A 20,181-nucleotide genomic window follows, 5' to 3' on the forward strand; every position below is an offset into this window, starting at 1 on the left:
TAAACATAAACTCCATATTTTTCATACAAAGAATCATAGCAAATATATCTATATTAACATAATGGATTAACAAGTGATCATAAGCTTCTAAGCATAAAGAGCTCTGTTAATTACTTATACATAACTACAACAACTATATAAAACAAACGCTGAAAAAATATCGTTTAGTTGACTTTTGCTGACTTTTACCTAATCATCAGCGAACAGTGCTTTGAGGCAAACGAAACGAACCACCAGCATAAAGCATTTGGTAAACAGGTCGGATTCTTAGGGTTAAAATCAAGCTTAAAACAGTCCCTAAACCACATACACAAGCAAGAACAAGGAATGTGAACCGAAAACAAGCGGGACCCATGCATGTATCTGCACCTTGTCTAGCTTCCTCAGTATCATAAATGTAACCCGCGAGCATACCCGAAAATAAAAGTGCCCCAAGAGGGTTACCCAGTTGCATAAAGTTGAATATTATCCCAAAGTTTTTTAATCCAAAAAGTTCAGATGATGTTGATATCATAATTGCGATTTGAACACCATAACATGTTCCAAGTAACGCGGTTGCAGCGTAAAGGGTTCCGTTTAGAGCTGATGCGTATAGAAGATATGTTAATACCATGATGATCTGTGTCACCATTGTCCAAAGTGTTCGAGGAATAGCGTTTAACCTGCACAAATCACCCATGTTCTGTAAAGATCTAAGAAACAAGAAATGACATTTTAGTCGTATTAAGTTTTATTAGGGCCTAGCCGTTAGTATTAAACTAGCTTAGTCTCCAAGCTAAGAAAGGCTTATATATTCTTTGTAATCTTTATTATTTCTAATGAGTGCATTTGATAAGATTGAATGATTAAGCGCTGAATGGTTCATATACAATGAATGATTTAAAGGTTCATAATGAAGTTGGTTATGAATGACAATAAGCCGTTAGATAATCATTTTGAGTGAACAGTATAAATGATGTATAGTCACCAGTGGCGGAATATAGTGTAACACACAGGGGGTATCCGCCCACCTGGATTTAATGGGAAAAAAATATTACACTTGAAAAAAAATTACTAAAAAATAAGGTTTTTTTTAGTGTTTACCCTGCAGACAATGAAAAATTTATTAAATTTTTACACCCGCCCCATCTGTATCCGTGTTCAAGTTCCGCCACTAATAGTTACCTTATTAACCTTTTGCATGAATAAAAAAACAATACACGAGTAGTTGCTTAATAAGTGTTTATGATATAATCTAAAGATTATATTACATATGATTCAAGTGCATAATGGTTACGAGAGTATTTCAACTCTGAATGATTCAACATTGAATGATGAACCATTCAGCACCATGTCATTAAGAGGTCGAAACAAACGGACCGAATGCTGAATGCTTAGCATTCAGCGTTGGACCATTCAATCAAAAGGTAATCTAAATAAAGTCAATACAACGTAACTGTTGTATTACCAATTGTTCCCCGACTCTGTTTACAAGAACAAACCCATATTGGTCTGTTTCCGAACTTCACTGACCCATTTCAACTCATCAGTCAACCTACCTGACACATAGGAAAAATGACAAGTTTCAACAAGAACCCATATTGACCCGTTACCCAAATCGACCAACCCGTCTGATAACTCGGTACAAATACCCAAATTGCCAAATTCTGTATCACATGAATAATATTAACACGAAATTACATTACCTTACAAAGTATTCAGAAACAGCACCACCACCAAGCCGGCCAAGAAAATTGCAAAAGCTGAAAAGACTCAACAACGTGTTCGTATCATCAAAACCAAGCGAAGTCCCAATCTGAGCCAAATTATTCAAAACCGTAACACCAGAACCAACACCAAGAAAATAAGCAGTCCATAAAAGCCAAAAATCAGCCTTCATTATCGCTTCACGAAAACCAAAATCCTCACCTCTTCTAGGCCTTCTTTTTTTTATTTTAACCGCACCTTCACCAACAGCTAAAAGCATATTTATATCAGATATATCATCCGTTTCACTGTAAGTCGTAAGATTCGTGTCAGAAGGTGATGGCATTAGTAATGGGTCGGTTTTCGAATCCAAACTGTCTGAAGACATAACGGGCCGAATAAGCTTCTTTCGGGCCGGGAATAGGGTCATCTTGATTGGAATTGCAAGTGGTGATAATAACAGAACCACCATGATAGCTATAAATGTGTACGAAATGGTTTTATTTAGATCTAAGGAGCTTTTTAGTATCGTTGTTGTTAAAAGAAATATTGCAAGTAAGAGACTAGTCCCTTGAGTGAAAAGAAAGTGAGTGTTTTCAGATGGGTCGATTTCAGAAGACGGAGTACACGGGCGTACGTAGTACATTAGAGAGAGACATATAATAGGTATACCCAGTGTGAATACGAGTACTATCGATGAAGCTGACCCGTTAAGTAACATAGTGCATACTTCAGTGAAAACAGCAGCACTAAGGGCAATGTAGCCTTTTAGAAGGCCAGCAACTGTACCCCTACTTAATGGAAAGTTTCTTAAGTTTGTAACGAGAACCGCTGTGCCTAACCACGCGCTGCTGTTAGCCGCTAATACAAGTGCGACCCAAAGCTGCAAAGAACAATGGTTATCAGGTACAAAAAAACTGCCCAGAAAGATGACTTATCAATTCTTGAAGAATTCAAGATCATGCTCCAGTGTGTTTTAATGGGGGATAAGAAAAGGTATAATATCTTTGAACAAATTAACAGCTAACCTCTAGTTAGTAGGAACAAAAGATTATAAAGCACAATCGCAATCGGACTTAAGATATTGTAAGAACTGAATATGCTTAAAAAATGAACTAATTCTAATATGTACAGTTGTAAAACAACTTTACCAATATAGCAAATCAGTTACTGTACTTAGTTTCTCACTGGTTCATAACAGTTAAACCTAAATCATGTTGCATGTGCTAAATTCAGATCTTAGATATTTCACTAGTTGAATCAGTTCTAAGCAAAACCCAATAGCTAATTTTCAATAAGAAACAACCCCAAATAAAAAAGCTACAAACTTTATCACAAAAACATATATTTTCAACAAATACTCACAACCCAAAATCAAAAAGATACAAACTTTATCACAAAAATCATATCTTTTTCAACAAATTCTTACAACCCAGATCAAAAAGATCCAAACTTTAAACAAAAATGAAGTTTGTAATAAAGAAAAAAAAGGGAAAGAATATAAATATACTTACAACCCAATAAGGCAAATTAACAACAGTCTGGGAGATAGCAAGCCAGATAACACCATAACCAAAAAAAGAAGAAAAAACACCAACAAGAAGTACAACCCATGGCGGGAAATAATTACAAGCAATGCCAGGTAATATCCCTGTATTTTCACCAAAATCATTAGCAACACCAAGTATTGTAAGTTGTTGTTGTGAATACCCCAATACTGTTTTTAAAGCACCAGAATATAATGGGAAACAATATGAGTTTCCGGCAGCTATTCCTACCCATACGGCGGCCGCAAACCCCACCCACGGCGGCCGTGTTCCGGCTTTTATGGGTTGATCCATACTAATGATGAAATTAAGTTATTGTTGGATACAAGAATAGTTGAAGTGAAGTAGATAGTGAAGAGTGATGTGTAACTGTGAATGTGAACTCATAAATACTTTTAGAAAGTGTGTTGTCGCAGAATTTTGTAAGATCCGATGAAGTGTTTGTTATTCGAACACGAAACTGATTTTTCCACGTTTTAAGTTGCCACTTGGTCGACATCCAGATATTTTTTATTTCTTAATTTTAATATTAAACTAGAAAAATACTGTCCCCAAGATGCGGCGGGGTTTGTCGGGTATCATATTCATATTTTACGTAACAATATGTATGTATGGAATTAAAAACGTGTTATTAGGGGTGTTTTTGGAAGCATATGGTTAGTACCTAGTATCCCTAATGGCCTGTGCGTTTTCCATGGCAGGAAAATCGCGGGGAAAATTGGAACGGGACCATGGATATGATGCAGTAAATGTGGGTTGTTTGTTGTACGCGTACGTATATGTATGGAAGATAGCTCGAAATATTTAGCGTTTTTTAAACAGAGTCTGTTTTGCGTATACCTAGTTTCTTTGTGTTCGTGATTTTTTTCCGAGTTGAACGGAGGCGTCTGAAAAATTTAACTCGCGGCGAGCGTGGAGATATGGCTCGTTAGTCCGTTTCACGCATACCTAGTTTCTTTTTGTTCGTGATTTTTTTCCGAGTTGAACGGAGGCGTATGAAAAATTTAACTCGCGGCGAACGTGGATATATGGTTCGTTGAAAATTTGAGTGAAGTTTGTTTAAATATTTTTAATAAAATAGTTTGTTGACACTTTTTACCCCTGAAAATCTTGCAATGTTAACATAGTTGAGGTGGGTATTTTGTAAAATTGTTGTTTGGTGTCATTTTTGGGAGATGGAACGACCAAAATCTCCATCCCAATTACGTAGTACTACGTAGTATATAAGAGTAATATTTATATATTTATATTTATATCTATTAATATAATCTTTAATTAATATTAAATATTTATAATATTTATATTTATTAATCTACTAACATAAATAAATAATCCATCTATTATGTTATCTAAAAATTATAGTAACTACAAAATTAAATTATGTTTGGTAAAACTAACTGGTAGTTAGTAATTAGTAGTTTTTAACCGATAGATTAGAACAAGTAACTGGTAACTCTGATGACTTATAGTTGATAGCTGGTAACTAGTAGTTATTAGCTTTTGATATGTAAGAAAAAAAAGAGGTTGTAAAAAATGTTACGCGCATGACTATTCTATTGACCTTCTTAAGAGCTATCATTGAGGTGTTTAAAATGTTTGTACAAAAGAATTACCGTTAATCAAAAGTCAATAATCACGTTAACGACGACCGTTAAGGTTTTCGGTAGTAAAATTCAAAATATTATGTAAAAGATGCTTCGGTTAAGAAATACATAGAAAAACGTACGGTTAGTGAAAACTGGAAAAATGTCTTTTAACACAACTAAACGTATGTTATAATTAACTTTAATAATTATTTTATATAATTGTTGACTTTTAGGATCCTTTTAATTTATTAGGATTTTCCAAACATAAGAACTTGAGAAATTTGGCAAACTGTTTGGTTAACGTTTCAACTTTACGGCTTCAGTTAACGACACACAACAACTAAATAAACAATTATTAAATAAAATAATTATTCTATATATTTTATAAAAATTAGAATTTCTTTTATTAATTAAGAGAAACTAATTTAATTTAAGAATCCGAAAGAATTAACGTTTAGTGATTCTGTTCGCGTTTTCGGTTAGCGATTTGTAGGTACTGTGACGACCCGGAAATTTCTGACCAAATTTAAACTTAATCTTTATATGTTTCCAACATGATAAGCAAAGTCTGTAATGTTGAAGTCTCAAAAACTTTGAACTATGTTCATGTATACTTTTGACCTTTAACTATTCCCGACGATTCACGAACAATTATATATAAATAAATAAGTAAATACATATATAGATATAAATATAAGTGTATGTATAATATCTTGAATTATTAATGTATACTTTCATCAATTAGAATTAAAAATGTAAAATAACAAACAAAATAAATAATTTAATATTAAAATAAATATATATATATAAATAGATATATGATATTATTATGAATCTATATATATATATATATATATATATATATATATATATATATATATATATATATATATATATATATATATATATATATATATATATATATATATATAAGATTTCTATCAATAATTATTATATTGTAACAGTTATAATATAAATGTTTGAAAGATGTATTCATATAAAATATGATATAATTATATTACATAATGGTAATATTAATATACAGTTATTATATTAATATTACATTCCTTATTATTATCCTTAATATTAATATATATGTTATTACTACTATACTGAAAATGGATACATTTGACTTGTTATATTTGTTAATATTAATACTAGTGTTATTAATAATTTTGATATATATAAATATTATTATTACTAATATTATTATCAATACTAATATAATTAGTATTATTATTATAAATATCATTAATAATACTATTATTATCAATTTCATTAAAAATTTTATTTTTGTAATTTATTATTATTATTACTCTTATTATTATTATTACTATTATTATTATTATTATTATTATTATTATTATTATTATTATTATTATTATTATTATTATTATTATTATTATTATTATTATTATTATTATTATTGCTATTATTTGTATTTAGATTTTTATTAATATAATCATAATTATTAATTATTAATCAATATTATATATATATATATATATATATATATATATATATATATATATATATATATATATATATACACACACACACACACACACACGTACGAACTAGAATCCAATTCTATTACATATGTCCATCAAAAACTGTATATAATTTTTGTTTATATCCCTAAAAACGCGTTCCATATCAATCAATCGTACAACTTGTTGAATTTAACGAATTTATGATATTTATTATTCTTCCTGATTTAATTGGCTGTCAAAATCGATTTGTTATATAATTAAACGAGCTGTTCAATGAAATGGAGTAACACACTCAGTTCTAACATCAACATTATCATTTACCCATCTTAATTACTTCAAAATTTATCGCATTAACCAGAAAAAGAAACGAAGAACAAGGTTCTGCTCTGTTTGTATACGATTTCTTCAATTCTTCGAATTCCCAACAATTTTAAAAATGTATTAATGCAATTATATTGGAAATCTTTCATTTAAACTATTTGGAAATTCTCAAGTTCAATTCGTCCTATCAAGTTTCAATTTCGAAGTCAAACTTTAAATTTTAAAAGTCAAACGAAGTGTTCATTCTAAAATTTGGATTCGTTTTAATGATTTCAGTCAAATTGGTTATACAGAAAGTTTTTAAATATGATTTAGAACCTTTTTCATTCAGAAATCAGGAGCTAAAACGCTTTAGAAATTCGAAATTGATTTTTAGTTTCAAACCGGGTTCAAATGTTCTTCCTGATGTCTGCAGCAGTTATTTTCAGTTTATTTATTTATTTATTTTTTAACAAATGGTCGTTCTGATTAAAAATCTCTAGTCTTAAATTAAGATTAGTAATTTGTGGACATGATTTGGTTTTGAATTGGTCTATTCAGTGTTGGATTGAAAGTGAATATGGAAACTGACAGATAAGATATATTAACATATAGGATGGGTTTTAAATTAGAAAAACATTAACAGAAGGATGGTTAAGGGTGTTGGCGGGGAACGGAAGGTCGAGGGTTCGAGCCTTGTCTGAGGCTTTTTCTTTTTAGAAACCCCTTCTTAAAGGTAGTTCTCATTTTAAAAATTATTATTATTATTGTTATCATTGTTAATATTAAGTATTATTATTATTAGTATTGTTATTATTAAGTGTTATGAATATTATGATTATCATTATTATCATTATCATTATTATGAAAATAATACAATTTATTATTATAAATATCATTATTAGTATCAATTTATAGTTGTTAGGATTATTATCATTATTATCAACGGAAGCATTAGTAATAATATCATTGTTATTGTTAATATGATTATTAGTATGGTTATAATTAAACTTATTATCATTATTAACATTAGTAGTAAAATAATATTTTTATAATTATTATTATTTTAAAGAATTAAGTATTATTATCAACAATTAATATTTTAATTACTACTATTTTAGATTATGCATTTTATTAAAAACTACTATTATTATCATGAGAATTATTATAAAAACTATCATAAATATTGTCATTCATAGAATTATTAATACTGTTGTCATTATTATTAATATTAGTACTATCATTATTATTATTGTTATCACTTAAAATATTATCTTAAAATACTACTTAAACCAACAAATGATATTTATGTTATAATTCAGTAGGCTTATAACTACCTTTAATGGCCTAGTTCTTGATTATAGACTAATAAGTATATAGAGAGAGAATATGAGAGAAGTATGTGTTTTATATATGTTTTTAAAGTATATCAATTATGAACTCATAACACACATATTTATACACAAAAAAATATACTATGCAATGAATATAATAATAATAATAAAATTAACATCCAATCTAGATATTTTATAACACTCCCCCTTGGATGACAATTTTATTAGAGAATAACTAGTACTGCCTCGTTAAAAACCTTGCTAAAGAAAACCCATTGGGATAAAACTTTAGCTAAGGGAAAAAGAGTGCAGCATAGAGTTGACTCCCCCTCAAGTAGACATTGCTGAGTCGTCACATCTTTTGAACTTGCCTCATGCCAATATTGTGAACGTGTGTTCTGAAAATAGCGGTTGGAAGTGCTTTGGTATAAAGATCAGCAGAGTTGTTGATTGAACGTATCTCATTTTAATCTGGTTGTCTTTTACGAGATCTTGAGTATATAAGAAGAATCTGAGGTTTTCATCTGAAACTGTATCATCTAAATCTTTTATGTATAAGTTTAGCCCCTGTGATTTGTCTACAGTCTCCTCCATGGTTTGCTCAAACCCTTGTTTCAATTCCTATTCCCTTGTAGTCTTTTCTGAGCCTTACCAACATACCATTCTTTTCCATCAAACTTATGACCGTTAAGACCGTCTATGGCTTTGGCGCCTCGTCAGTATTTATATTTTGTTCAGTCACTTTTGATACTCTTCTTTCATTGTATTATGCAAGCTGCATTATCTTCATATATAGTTGTTGGTGAAGATAGTTTTTAGTCTTTTATAGCGTTCTAGTCCACAAGAATCAATAATGATTTGTGTCATTGATCTCAACCAAACACATTTTCGAGTAGTTTCATATAATGCAATCACTTCGCCATGATTTGATGATGTTGCAACAAGTGTTTGTTTTAAGAACGCCATGATTTTGTGGTACCTCCATTTAGGAGTACATATCGAGTTTGAGATTTATCTTTATGAGGATTTGATGAATGACCTGCATATACATAATCAACCAAATCTTGTTTTGAAACGTTAGAATAAAATAATTTTAAATCAGCAGTTTCTCAAGGGTATCAAAATATGTGTTTGTCCCATTCCAATGTCTTTTTGTAAGGGCTGAGTTGAACCTTGTCAACAAATTAACTGCAAAAGAAATGTCAGGTCTTGTACAATTTGTAAGATACATAACAGTCCCAATTGCACTAATATATGGAACTTCTGATCCGTTAATATCTTCATGATCTTCTTGGGGATGAAATGGATCAGTGTCAATATTGAGTGATCTAACAACCAATTGGTTTTATCTTTAAAAAAATGTTTTAAAATCTTTTCAGTATAAGTTGTTTGATGTACAAGTAGACCATTAGGCATATGCTCAATTTGCAATCCAAGGTAATACTTGGTTTTTTCAAGATTTTTTATTTCAAAATAATTCTTTAGAAGTTGAATAATTTCATAGATTTCTTTATCTGTTCATATGATGTTAAGAACATTGACATAAACAACTACGATCAGATATTCGAACATTGTTTTTATAAAACATACGTGCAAAATAAGTTTATAAGTATACCCATTTTTTTTTATCAAGTAGTCATTTAATCGGTTATGCCACATACGTCCCGTTTGTATAAACCCATTTAGAAATCTTTGTGATTTAATGGAATATATTCCCTTGGGTTTTACATTAGATGCTTATGATACCTTAACCCTTTAGGTATATTCATATATATCACTATTAAGTGATCCATACAGATAAGTAGTAACAACATTCATGAGATGCATTTAAATAACTACCAGGTTTATTAAGTATCTAATAAGTAATTGTATCCATTACAGGAGGATAAGTTTTCCTCCTAATTCATTTCTGGTCTTTGTGGGAAATATTGAGTTACAAGTCTAGTTTTGCCTTGTAACTTCATTTGCACATTTCTTTTCGGATAAAAATTCATTTGTATCCCATACGTTTCACATCTTTAAAAGTGATAACGATTGATCCGAAAACTTTTCTTTTATCGAGCGATTCTAATTCAGCTCGTATTGCTCCTTTCCATTGAGCTCAATCATGTCCATTTTGTATATTCAATGATAGATTTTAGTTCCAGATCATCATCTTTATTCATGAAGTCATTGTAACATTATATGAAAATATCTCATAGAGATTTTAATTTCATTTTGGTTCCATAATATTGCATAATTTATCGCAATTTTAGTATTTTCATTTATCAATATCCTCTGCAGAAGGAATATTGATTTGTGGTTCTTCTTGAACACTTTCTTTTACCTCATTATCAGCTGATTTTCTTTTTCGAGGATTTTTTATCTTCGGAACCAATTGATCTTCCATGTTTGATGCGTGGCAAAGACTCAATAGTGACATTATTGCCAACTTTTGGAATTTCAATTCGAGCTGGAGCATTTATCGCTGGTATATATGATTTAGTCACCTTTTTTTATATCTGTAAGTGCATAAAGTAATTAATTTGCAAGTTCTTGCATATGCATTATTTTTGAACTTTCGTTTCACATTCTTTTGTGCGAGTTCAATATACCTTAATTGATGTTCACATCATGAAGCATCATTTTTTTTATTTCTCCCCCTAATCTAGGGAACAATGTTTTATTAAAATGACAATCAGCAAAAACGTGCTGTAAAAATATCACCCATCATGGGTTCAATATATATCTTATGATTGAAGATGTTTTATATCTAAAATATATTGCCATCTTTCTTTGAAGAACCATTTTATTGTGTTGTGGTGATACAATTTGAACATACACTGCACAACCAATGTTCTAAGGTGGAAAATATTTGGCTCTTGGCCAAAATGAAGTAGTAAGTGAAAATGTTTATGACTTCCACATGGTATAATGCGAATTAATGTCGCAGCATGTAAATTTACATGTCCACATATAAATATTGAGAGTTTTGTACTCATTATCATTGTCTAGTTATTAGCTGCAAGCGTTTATCTATTGATTTAGCTAAACCAATTTTGTGTATGCACATGAGCAACTGGATGTTCAACAACAATCCCTGTAGATATATAATGATCATTAAATGCTTGAGATGTTAACTCACCAGCATTATCAAGTCTCATCCTTTTAATGGTGTAATCAGAATAATGTGTTCTCAATTTAATAATTTGTGCAAGAAACTTTGCAAATGCCATATTACGGCTTGATAACATACAAATATGAGACCATCCGCTAGATGCGTCTATTAGAACCATGAAATATCAAAATGGTTCACATGATGGATGAATTGGTTCATATATCTTACCTTGAATTCTTTCAAGAAACATTTGTGATTCCTTTTCACAATATACTTTTCATTAATCACCATATGTGCTTTCCATTAATCACCATATGTGTTTTTTTTTTTTTTTTCATAAATCACCATATGTGCTTTTTCATCATATATCCTTTTCACCATATACGCTTTTAATCATATGTATTGTGTTTTTCATCATATGCGCTTTTAATCATATGCGCTTTTCATCATATACGCTGCGCTTTTCATCATATTCGCTTTTTATCATATGCGCTGCATTTCCATTTTTAAACACCAATTATGTTTGCATAGTTGCATTCACTGATGTTTTAATTGGCATCCATGTTCAAGGACTCATTTGAATTTTTAGACGATGTGATTTCTAATATTTGACAGTGATATACGAGTAGTATAATGTGTTTAAACATATCATATCATTCAATATTCATGTAATTAATCTGAAAATATTATTTTCACATATAATGGTTTGTAATTTCCGAAACTATGCATATCGAATAAATCTTGGTTAATTATTTGTTTGTTTGTATATCATGGGTTTTGTGGAGTACTACAACCACTCATCCATCTCCCTATATTCAAAAGATTTAGTATGCCTTACCAAATTATTGAGGAGAAATGAAATGAAAATAGATTTAATTTATTTGTATTAGAAAACAAAGGAACGGAAGCCGTTGATATTTTTCATTCAATCATTCCTTTAAAATTGAAAAGATCTCATTTCCTTCCCTCTCCGGAAATAGAGTCATAGTAGAAGCTTTAGATATATATATATATATATATATATATATATATATATATATATATATATATATATATATATATATATATATATATATATATATATATATATATATTTAAGAGACATCCAATTGAACTCTTGTTCGTTGAAACAATTTGACTATATTTTTAACTCCCCATTATTAAACGGGCCATTTTGATGCACACCCTTAAAAAAATAATTTGTTTTTTTTTTTAGTTTTATTATTCAACCTCTTTTTTTTTTCAACGGTCACGTTTTTAACAAAACATTTGACAAGTTTGGAAAAAGTTTTTTTTTTTTTTTTTTAACATAAACAAATGTACTCCGTACTTTAATTTGAGAAGTAACCGAGTAATAATTAACGACTGTTGTTCCATAAAAATTTTTTTTTTTTTACGTTACCCGTAAATTATAAAAAAAACTTTTTGTTTAAAAAGAACTTTCTACTGAGTTAAATGCATCATGTTAGTAATTTAGTATTTTGCACATATCGAAATCCTTGATTTACTCATGCATGTCTCAAAATATACGAGTAATTATTTTGTTGTCACGAATAGAGCTAGGTAACATATCCTACACTTTCGCATATAACTAAACATCTATCTTGGTTCCAAAGTTAGATTTAATTATCACATAATTTAATAATACTAATAAATTATACATGTTAAAATAGAAATTACGGAGTAACTAATGTTTCGATTATCTTTTTCTACTATTACTTCTATATTACCCTTTTTTAATTTTTGTTGACTCGGTGAACAGTACTTTTGTCTTTCTGAACTCGTAACTTTCTTTTGAGATTCAACTACTTTCTTAGTGTTAGGTTGACAAGATTATTAGTGAGAGGTTATTGGTGAGACACGTATTTACATAACACCCACCTGTATGTTTACTCTTTATCTTTTTCATTGGTTCATTCTCTGTATCTAAAATCACCCACTTCCTTACATACCAATATTTCTTCATGTACTTGGTATCTAAAATCAAAATCACGAATTCTTTTTTTTTATGGAAACACCTTATTTTAGTCGTTTTGAAAGTGGATATTTAAAGTTACTAGACCACATGTTCCTTCACTGAAAGTGGGTAGTTGGGTTAGTAGCCTACGTGTTGCTTTCCCCATTTTTTTAACTGGTAAAAAAAAAATTATATGGAGTAAAATAATCAGGATCCATAAAACAAACAAACCCTTACCTACCATTCATCTTTGAAGCTTACTTTCTGGAGCAGACACCATAAACGATCAACCAAAATAAGAAATTATACATAAATAATAAATTTTAAGAATAAACATTAGTATGCATGAAATAAATAATGATTAATTGCATAAGTAATCATAAATGTTAGATAACATATAAAGATCCCATCGTATTCGTATTGATCGGAATTAATCTCGACCCATGGTACCGTGTTGTCAAATGACGTGTTGCGTACATAAAGTACCGTGTTGTCAAATGACGTGTTGCGTACAATCATGAGGTCTTATTAACATAAATATAAATGTTAGTGAAGTTAATAAGAGTTAGATTACATAAAATATAATTCAGGCGGTATAACCGACCATATATAACTTAAATAACATAAATATAAGTGTTAGTGAAGTTAATAAGAGTTAGATTACAGAAAATATAATTTAGGCGGTATAACCGACCATATATAACTTAAATAACATAAATATAAATGTTAGTGAAGTTAATAAGAGTTAGATAATTTCTTACCTTGATTAGTGACATGTGCTTGCTTAGATAAACCTTGATTATACGGAGCACTTCGTGCTGATAACGTGTTATAATTCAGTAGGCTTATAACTACCTTTAATGGCCTAGTTCTTGATTATAGACTAATAAGTATATAGAGAGAGAATATGAGAGAAGTATGTGTTTTATATATGTTTTTAAAGTATATCAATTATGAACTCATAACACACATATTTATACACAAAAAAATATACTATGCAATGAATATAATAATAATAAAATTAACATCCAATCTAGATATTTTATAACAATTTATACATAAATATATCTAATATATATAGCATAACCAAATTTAATATTTTTATATACAAGAAGGATATATGAGACATATATATTATTAATATAAAAATGATATAATTAACAAATTATAAATATAAACTTATTCGATTACAATTACGTGTATTAATATATATACAAATGATATAGGTTCGTGAATCCGAGGCCAACCCTGCATTGTTCAATATAGTCATATGTATTTTTACTACAAAATGCATTTGGTGAGTTTCATTTGATTCCCTTTTACTCTTTACATTTTTGGGACTGAGAATACATGCGCTGTTTTTATAACTGTTTCCTAAATGCTTTTGAGATATATTTTTTGAACTGAGAATACATGAACTGCTTTTATAAATGATTGACGAAATAGACACAAATATGCAAAACTACATTCTATGATAGAATTATTTGGATTCAGAGATTCGATTTAGTAGTTAGTAACGGTGAGATGATTTCGTCATTGCACTAAGGGTTAGCTACCGTTTTAACTACCATCAGTGAGATGATTTCGTCATTGCACTACGCGTTAGCTACCGATGTATTGTATTGTATTGTATTATTGTCGACTTTGTAGTTGGTAACGGAGGGATGATTTTGCATTGCGTACGCATTAGCCCCCGTTTCAGCTACCCTCGGAGGGATGATTTTGCATTGCGTACGCATTAGCCCCCGTTGTAAGAATTATATTGTATTAACTACCACGGTTAGATGATTTTGTCATTGTACTACGCATTAGCTACCGTTGGTGAGTTGTTTGAAAGGTTCCGGTGTTCTTCATATGAATGATTTTACAGCAGGAATATACCTGCACATATTGTTTTCTAATTACTAGTATCTTGTGGTCTATTATATTATTGAAAAATGATGATTTATGATAAACTAATGAACTCACCAACCTTTTGGTTGACACTTGAAAGCATGTTTATTCTCAGGTATGAAAAAAATCTTCCGCTGTGCATTTGCTCATTTTAGAGATATTACTTGAAGTCATTCATGACATATTTCAAAAGATGTTGCATTCGAGTCATTGAGTTCATCGAGATTATTATTAAGTCAATTATAGTTGGATATATTATGGAATGGTATGCTTGCCGTCAACTTTCGATGAAATGAAAGTTTGTCTTTTAAAAACGAATGCAATGTTTGTAAAATGTATCATATAGAGGTCAAGTACCTCGCGATGTAACCAAATGTAATGTATTCGTCCTGAAGGATTAGGACGGGTCATTAAAGGTACGAGGTCCATGGAACCCACCTATGAACCCATTCGGCCGACCCCTTTCACTAGCCCATTCAATTGATTTTTAATTACGGTCTAATTGATTAATTAATCCATTAAGCCTTTTAAACCTAGTCCTAACTTACCATTAAGCAAAATTAGACAAAACCCTTCTTCTCCCTCCCTGCTCCCATTCACGACTTCCATCAGCCTAATACATCATCATCATCGATCACTTCATTCATTAAGAACACCCTCGATTAGTTTCTTGCTTGCTTGATCGCTTATATATTCGTGATCCTCTCGACAAGCCCTACGCAATCATACCACTTATTAAGTGATTAGGGTAAGATTTAAAATCTCTAAATTTCATATTATCATCTTTTTGATGTCTCATGGGGTTATAATAGTGTCTAATGCTCAAATCATGTTATGTGTACGTCCGATTTGATCGTTAAACATCTGTACATGCTACTTTTATAGACCCACGATTCTAATCTGACCCAAATGGATTTTTGCATGATAAATAATGTTAATCTTTATACATATATGGACTGCTGTAATGACCCGTCAAAATCGCTATTAACGCGGTACATTATTCATTGATTTCATAGTGAGGTTTTGACCTCTACATGATACGTTTTGTAAACATTGCATTCTTTTGAAAAGGCACACCATAAATGAATATCTAATTCCAAGGTTTTCGACATCTGATGATTTCTACATATAGACAATCACCGTAAATAATAGTTTACAATAATACATCCGTTGACAATATAGTCAAAATAAGATACATGGTGATGATTTTGTGAATGCAAAGTTTTCTCGGATACAACATGTATGACTCCATGCACATAGCTTGTATAACGTATAAGCAAACAGCGAAAGACTTCTAGGGACCTGAGAATAAACATGCTAAAAGTGTCAACACAAAGGTTGATGAGTTCATAGTTTTAATATTGCGCATAATCTGTATATAAAGGTAGACCACAAGATTTCAGTTGTTCATCCAAAACGTTTATCAAAATATTCTACAAAATTGAGCACCTTGGTAACTAAACTTAACGTAGATATAATAAGTACCCATGTTTAAACATACATGCAACCAACATGTACAATACACGCAAACTAACGTGTACTAAACTCAAATAGCATACGTCCGCTTTATAGTTCATGCTAGGAGAGACCTGGAACGGACGGGGATGTCAAACCCTATGGATCCATATACAACTACTCGCGCCCACCAGTTCTTATAACCGGCAGTTACTAGTTACCAAAGTTAAGGGATTTTTGGTTCAAACTCAGTGTAGAATTTAGTATGTACTTGTGTCCATTGCGTTTAAAATAAAGTGCATGTATTCTCAGCCTAAAAATATAGATTGCAAAAGCAATTAAAAAAAAGGGATCTATAAACTCACAGTTCAATATTGAGATTCAATATTGTAGGCAAATTACATAAACGTGATGATGGTAGACGACTGTACGGTTGGCCTTGAATTCACGAACAATACTCAATAAAAATGGTTTGAAACCTGAATTAAAACACCTGCGTATATAGCTTATTATTGATTATTAATATTTGTATTTTGCAAATAAAAAAAAGTTACGGAGTATAGATAAGATATAAGTGTGTTTTTGTTTTGCAGAAAGAAAATGGAAGGTGATGGTTTTCATTATGTGCATATAGTTATATGTATATATATAGATATACTTAGTAAAATTTAGTACATCATATAAATATAAATATAAATATAAATTAAAGGTAGGTTGTGTGGGGTTTTGTGTGGTCATGGTTATACAGCCGATCCCACTTGGGGTTTTTCTTTCGTCGCACAACAAGGAAAGCAGGAGAAGAGAGTTACAAATTTTCAGCAACTAAGTGAGGTCCACAATTGAAGATTATTATTTATGACAACCCGAAAATTTTCGACATAATTTAAACCTAACTTTTATGAAATACCGACGATTCACGAACAATTATTACGTATTAGTATTATTATTAATTTTTTTAAACCATATTATCATTTACAATCATTATTATTGTTATCAGTATTATTAATATTATTATTAATAATAATAATATTATTATTAATAGTATTACTAACATGATTATTATCATTATCATTATGATCTTTATCATTTATTATTATTATTGTTAATGATATTATTATTAATTAATAATATTATAAAATATCATTACTAATATTATTATTAGTATTATTATTATTGTTATATTAATACAACTTATTTATAATTATTAATATTATTATCATTATTAATATTATTATTATTATTGTTATACTTATTATTATTATTATTATTAATTATCATTAATAATAATATTACAAGTATTATTATTATTATTAATATAATTATTATTAGTATTAGTATTATATTTATTAATATGTTTATAAAAAAAATATGTAAAAAGAATCAAATATAACCTAATACCTAAGTTAGGTCAAGACACTAACTGAAAGGACCCGTCCTAATCCATCCGGACGAAGTCCATATTGATTATAAACGATTCACAACAGTTGATTACATCGCGAGGTACTTGACCTCTATATGATACATTTTACAAACATTGCATTCGTTTTTGAAAAGACAATCTTTCATTACATCGAAAGTTGACAACATGCATACCATTTCGTAATATATCTTACTATAATTGACTTAATACTAATCTTGATGAACTCAACGACTCGAATGCAACGTCTTTTGAAATATGTCATGGACGACTCCAAGTAATATTCTTAAAATGAGTAAATGCACAGCGGAAGATTTTTTTCGTACCTGAGGATACACATGCTTTAAAGTGTCAACCAGAAGGTTGGTGAGTTCATTAGTTTAACATAAATAATCATTTCATAATTTTAATAGACCACAAGATTTCATATTTCCATTTCTCATAAACATACGTCCCATGCATAGAGATAAAAGTATCATTTATATGGATTGAACACCTGGTAACCGACATTCACAATATGCATATAAGAATATCCCCATCATTTCGGGATCCTCCTTCGGACATGATATAAATTTCGAAGTACTAAAGCATCCGGTACTTTGGATGGGGCTTGTTGGGCCTGATAGATCTATCTTTAGGATTCGCGTCAATTAGGGTGTCTGTTCCCTAATTCTTAGATTACCAGACTAAATAAAAAGGGGCATATTCGATTTAATAATTCAACCATAGAATGTAGTTTCGATTACTTGTGTCTATTTCGTAAAACAGTTATAAAAGCAGCGCATGTATTCTCAGTCCCAAAAATATATATATTACAAAAGCATTTAAAAAGGGAGAAAATGAAACTCACCATGCTGTATTTTGTAGTAAAAATACATATAACAATATTGAACAAAAGTAGGGTTGGCCTTGGATTCACGAACCTATATCATGTATATATATTAACACATTATGATTCAACTAAGTTTATATATATTCTACTATGTATTAATATTAATTTTCCTTATATATGATTTCATTAATACTTATAATATTTTGTAATATTTATTTGATATAAAATTTGGTTAACGTTATAATATTGTATAAGTTAAAACATAATATTATGTGATATTAGTATACTTAGGTAATAAATATATTTTTATATATTTTCTCCTGTTTGTGATATGTTAATTATAATCATACTAAAATAAGGCTAATTATTAACAGTAGAATGTGACACAAAACAGATTTTGTAGCTATCTGTTGTAAAGTGATTATAACATGTAACAAAATCAGAGGTAGAAAACAAAATTTTAAATCTGAAAGTGAGGTGAACCAGCTGTTCGATTTTCTTATCTGCTCTTATACTTTATATATAATATATAATTTGTGTTATTAATTAATAAAGATAAATATATAATAATAATAATAATACTTTTAATATTAGTAGTAGTAATAATATAATAATAATAATAATAATAATAATAATAATAATAATAATAATAATAATAATGATAATAAGTTGTATAATAATAACCATTAATAATAATTTTAATAATAATTTCAGTAATAATGATATTTATAAAATTTGATAAACAATAATATTAATGTTAATACTTATTATAACAAAATATTATTTATTTCCACATAATTATTTTATATAGAATGATATATTTTAAATTTCTATATATATATATATATTTTATAATTATAACTATTAATAAGAATCATATATATTTATTCTATTTAGTTATTCTGTTTATTATTTTATATTTTTAATTCACTGATTAAGATATATCCTATTTACTCAAATCCTCATATCTACATTATGTTTATATTTATATTTGTCTGTATACATATTTATTTACAATTAATGGTTCGTGAATCGTCGGGAATGGTCAAAGGGCAAATGCATTCATGTAACTGTTCCAAAGTTTTCGAGGCTCAACATTACAAACTATGCTTATCGTGTCAGAAACATATAAAGATTAAGTTTAAATTTGGTCGAAAATTCCCGGGTCATCACAGTACCTACCCGTTAAACAAATTTCGTCCCGAAATTTGAGTGAGGTCGTCATGGCTAACAATAAATATGTTTTCCTGACGAATATGAGTTGATAACTTGAGTTTTATCATCATTGAGTAATATGGATAAAAATAATTCGATTATTCGAATAGTGCGAATGAAGCTATTCACAAAAGAATGAAATGAGAAACAAAGATTTGTTTTTAACTTTTGACGTAGTCAGGTTTGAATTTAAAAAATAAGGCGCGTCTTAACTTTTGACATTGTCTTGGTTGAATTCCGGAATTTAAGGGATTTAAAGAAAATCTTGAAGATCTATAAGATCTGATTCTTCGACGAATAAAGAAATTAAGATCTCTCTAATTAAATACGGTGATCTGCTTCGATTACTCTGTCTGATATTTCCATTAT

The 20,181-nt window shown here is 29.3% G+C and overlaps 1 protein-coding gene across 1 annotated transcript; it reads right to left on the minus strand.

Annotated features, from left to right (window-relative positions):
* LOC139847490 (protein NUCLEAR FUSION DEFECTIVE 4-like) lies at positions 1-3,661 on the minus strand. The gene is made up of 3 exons (XM_071837161.1): positions 3,201-3,661; positions 1,686-2,569; positions 1-662 (listed from the first exon to the last, which is right to left on the minus strand). Exons 1-3 carry the CDS (start codon positions 3,525-3,527, stop codon positions 197-199), a joined length of 1,677 nt encoding a protein of 558 aa, XP_071693262.1. The 5' UTR covers positions 3,528-3,661; the 3' UTR covers positions 1-196.
* Between the last annotated feature and the right edge of the window lie 16,520 nt (positions 3,662-20,181).

This window comes from Rutidosis leptorrhynchoides, chromosome 5 (genome assembly GCF_046630445.1).
Source record: "Rutidosis leptorrhynchoides isolate AG116_Rl617_1_P2 chromosome 5, CSIRO_AGI_Rlap_v1, whole genome shotgun sequence".
Lineage (NCBI taxonomy): Eukaryota > Viridiplantae > Streptophyta > Magnoliopsida > Asterales > Asteraceae > Rutidosis > Rutidosis leptorrhynchoides.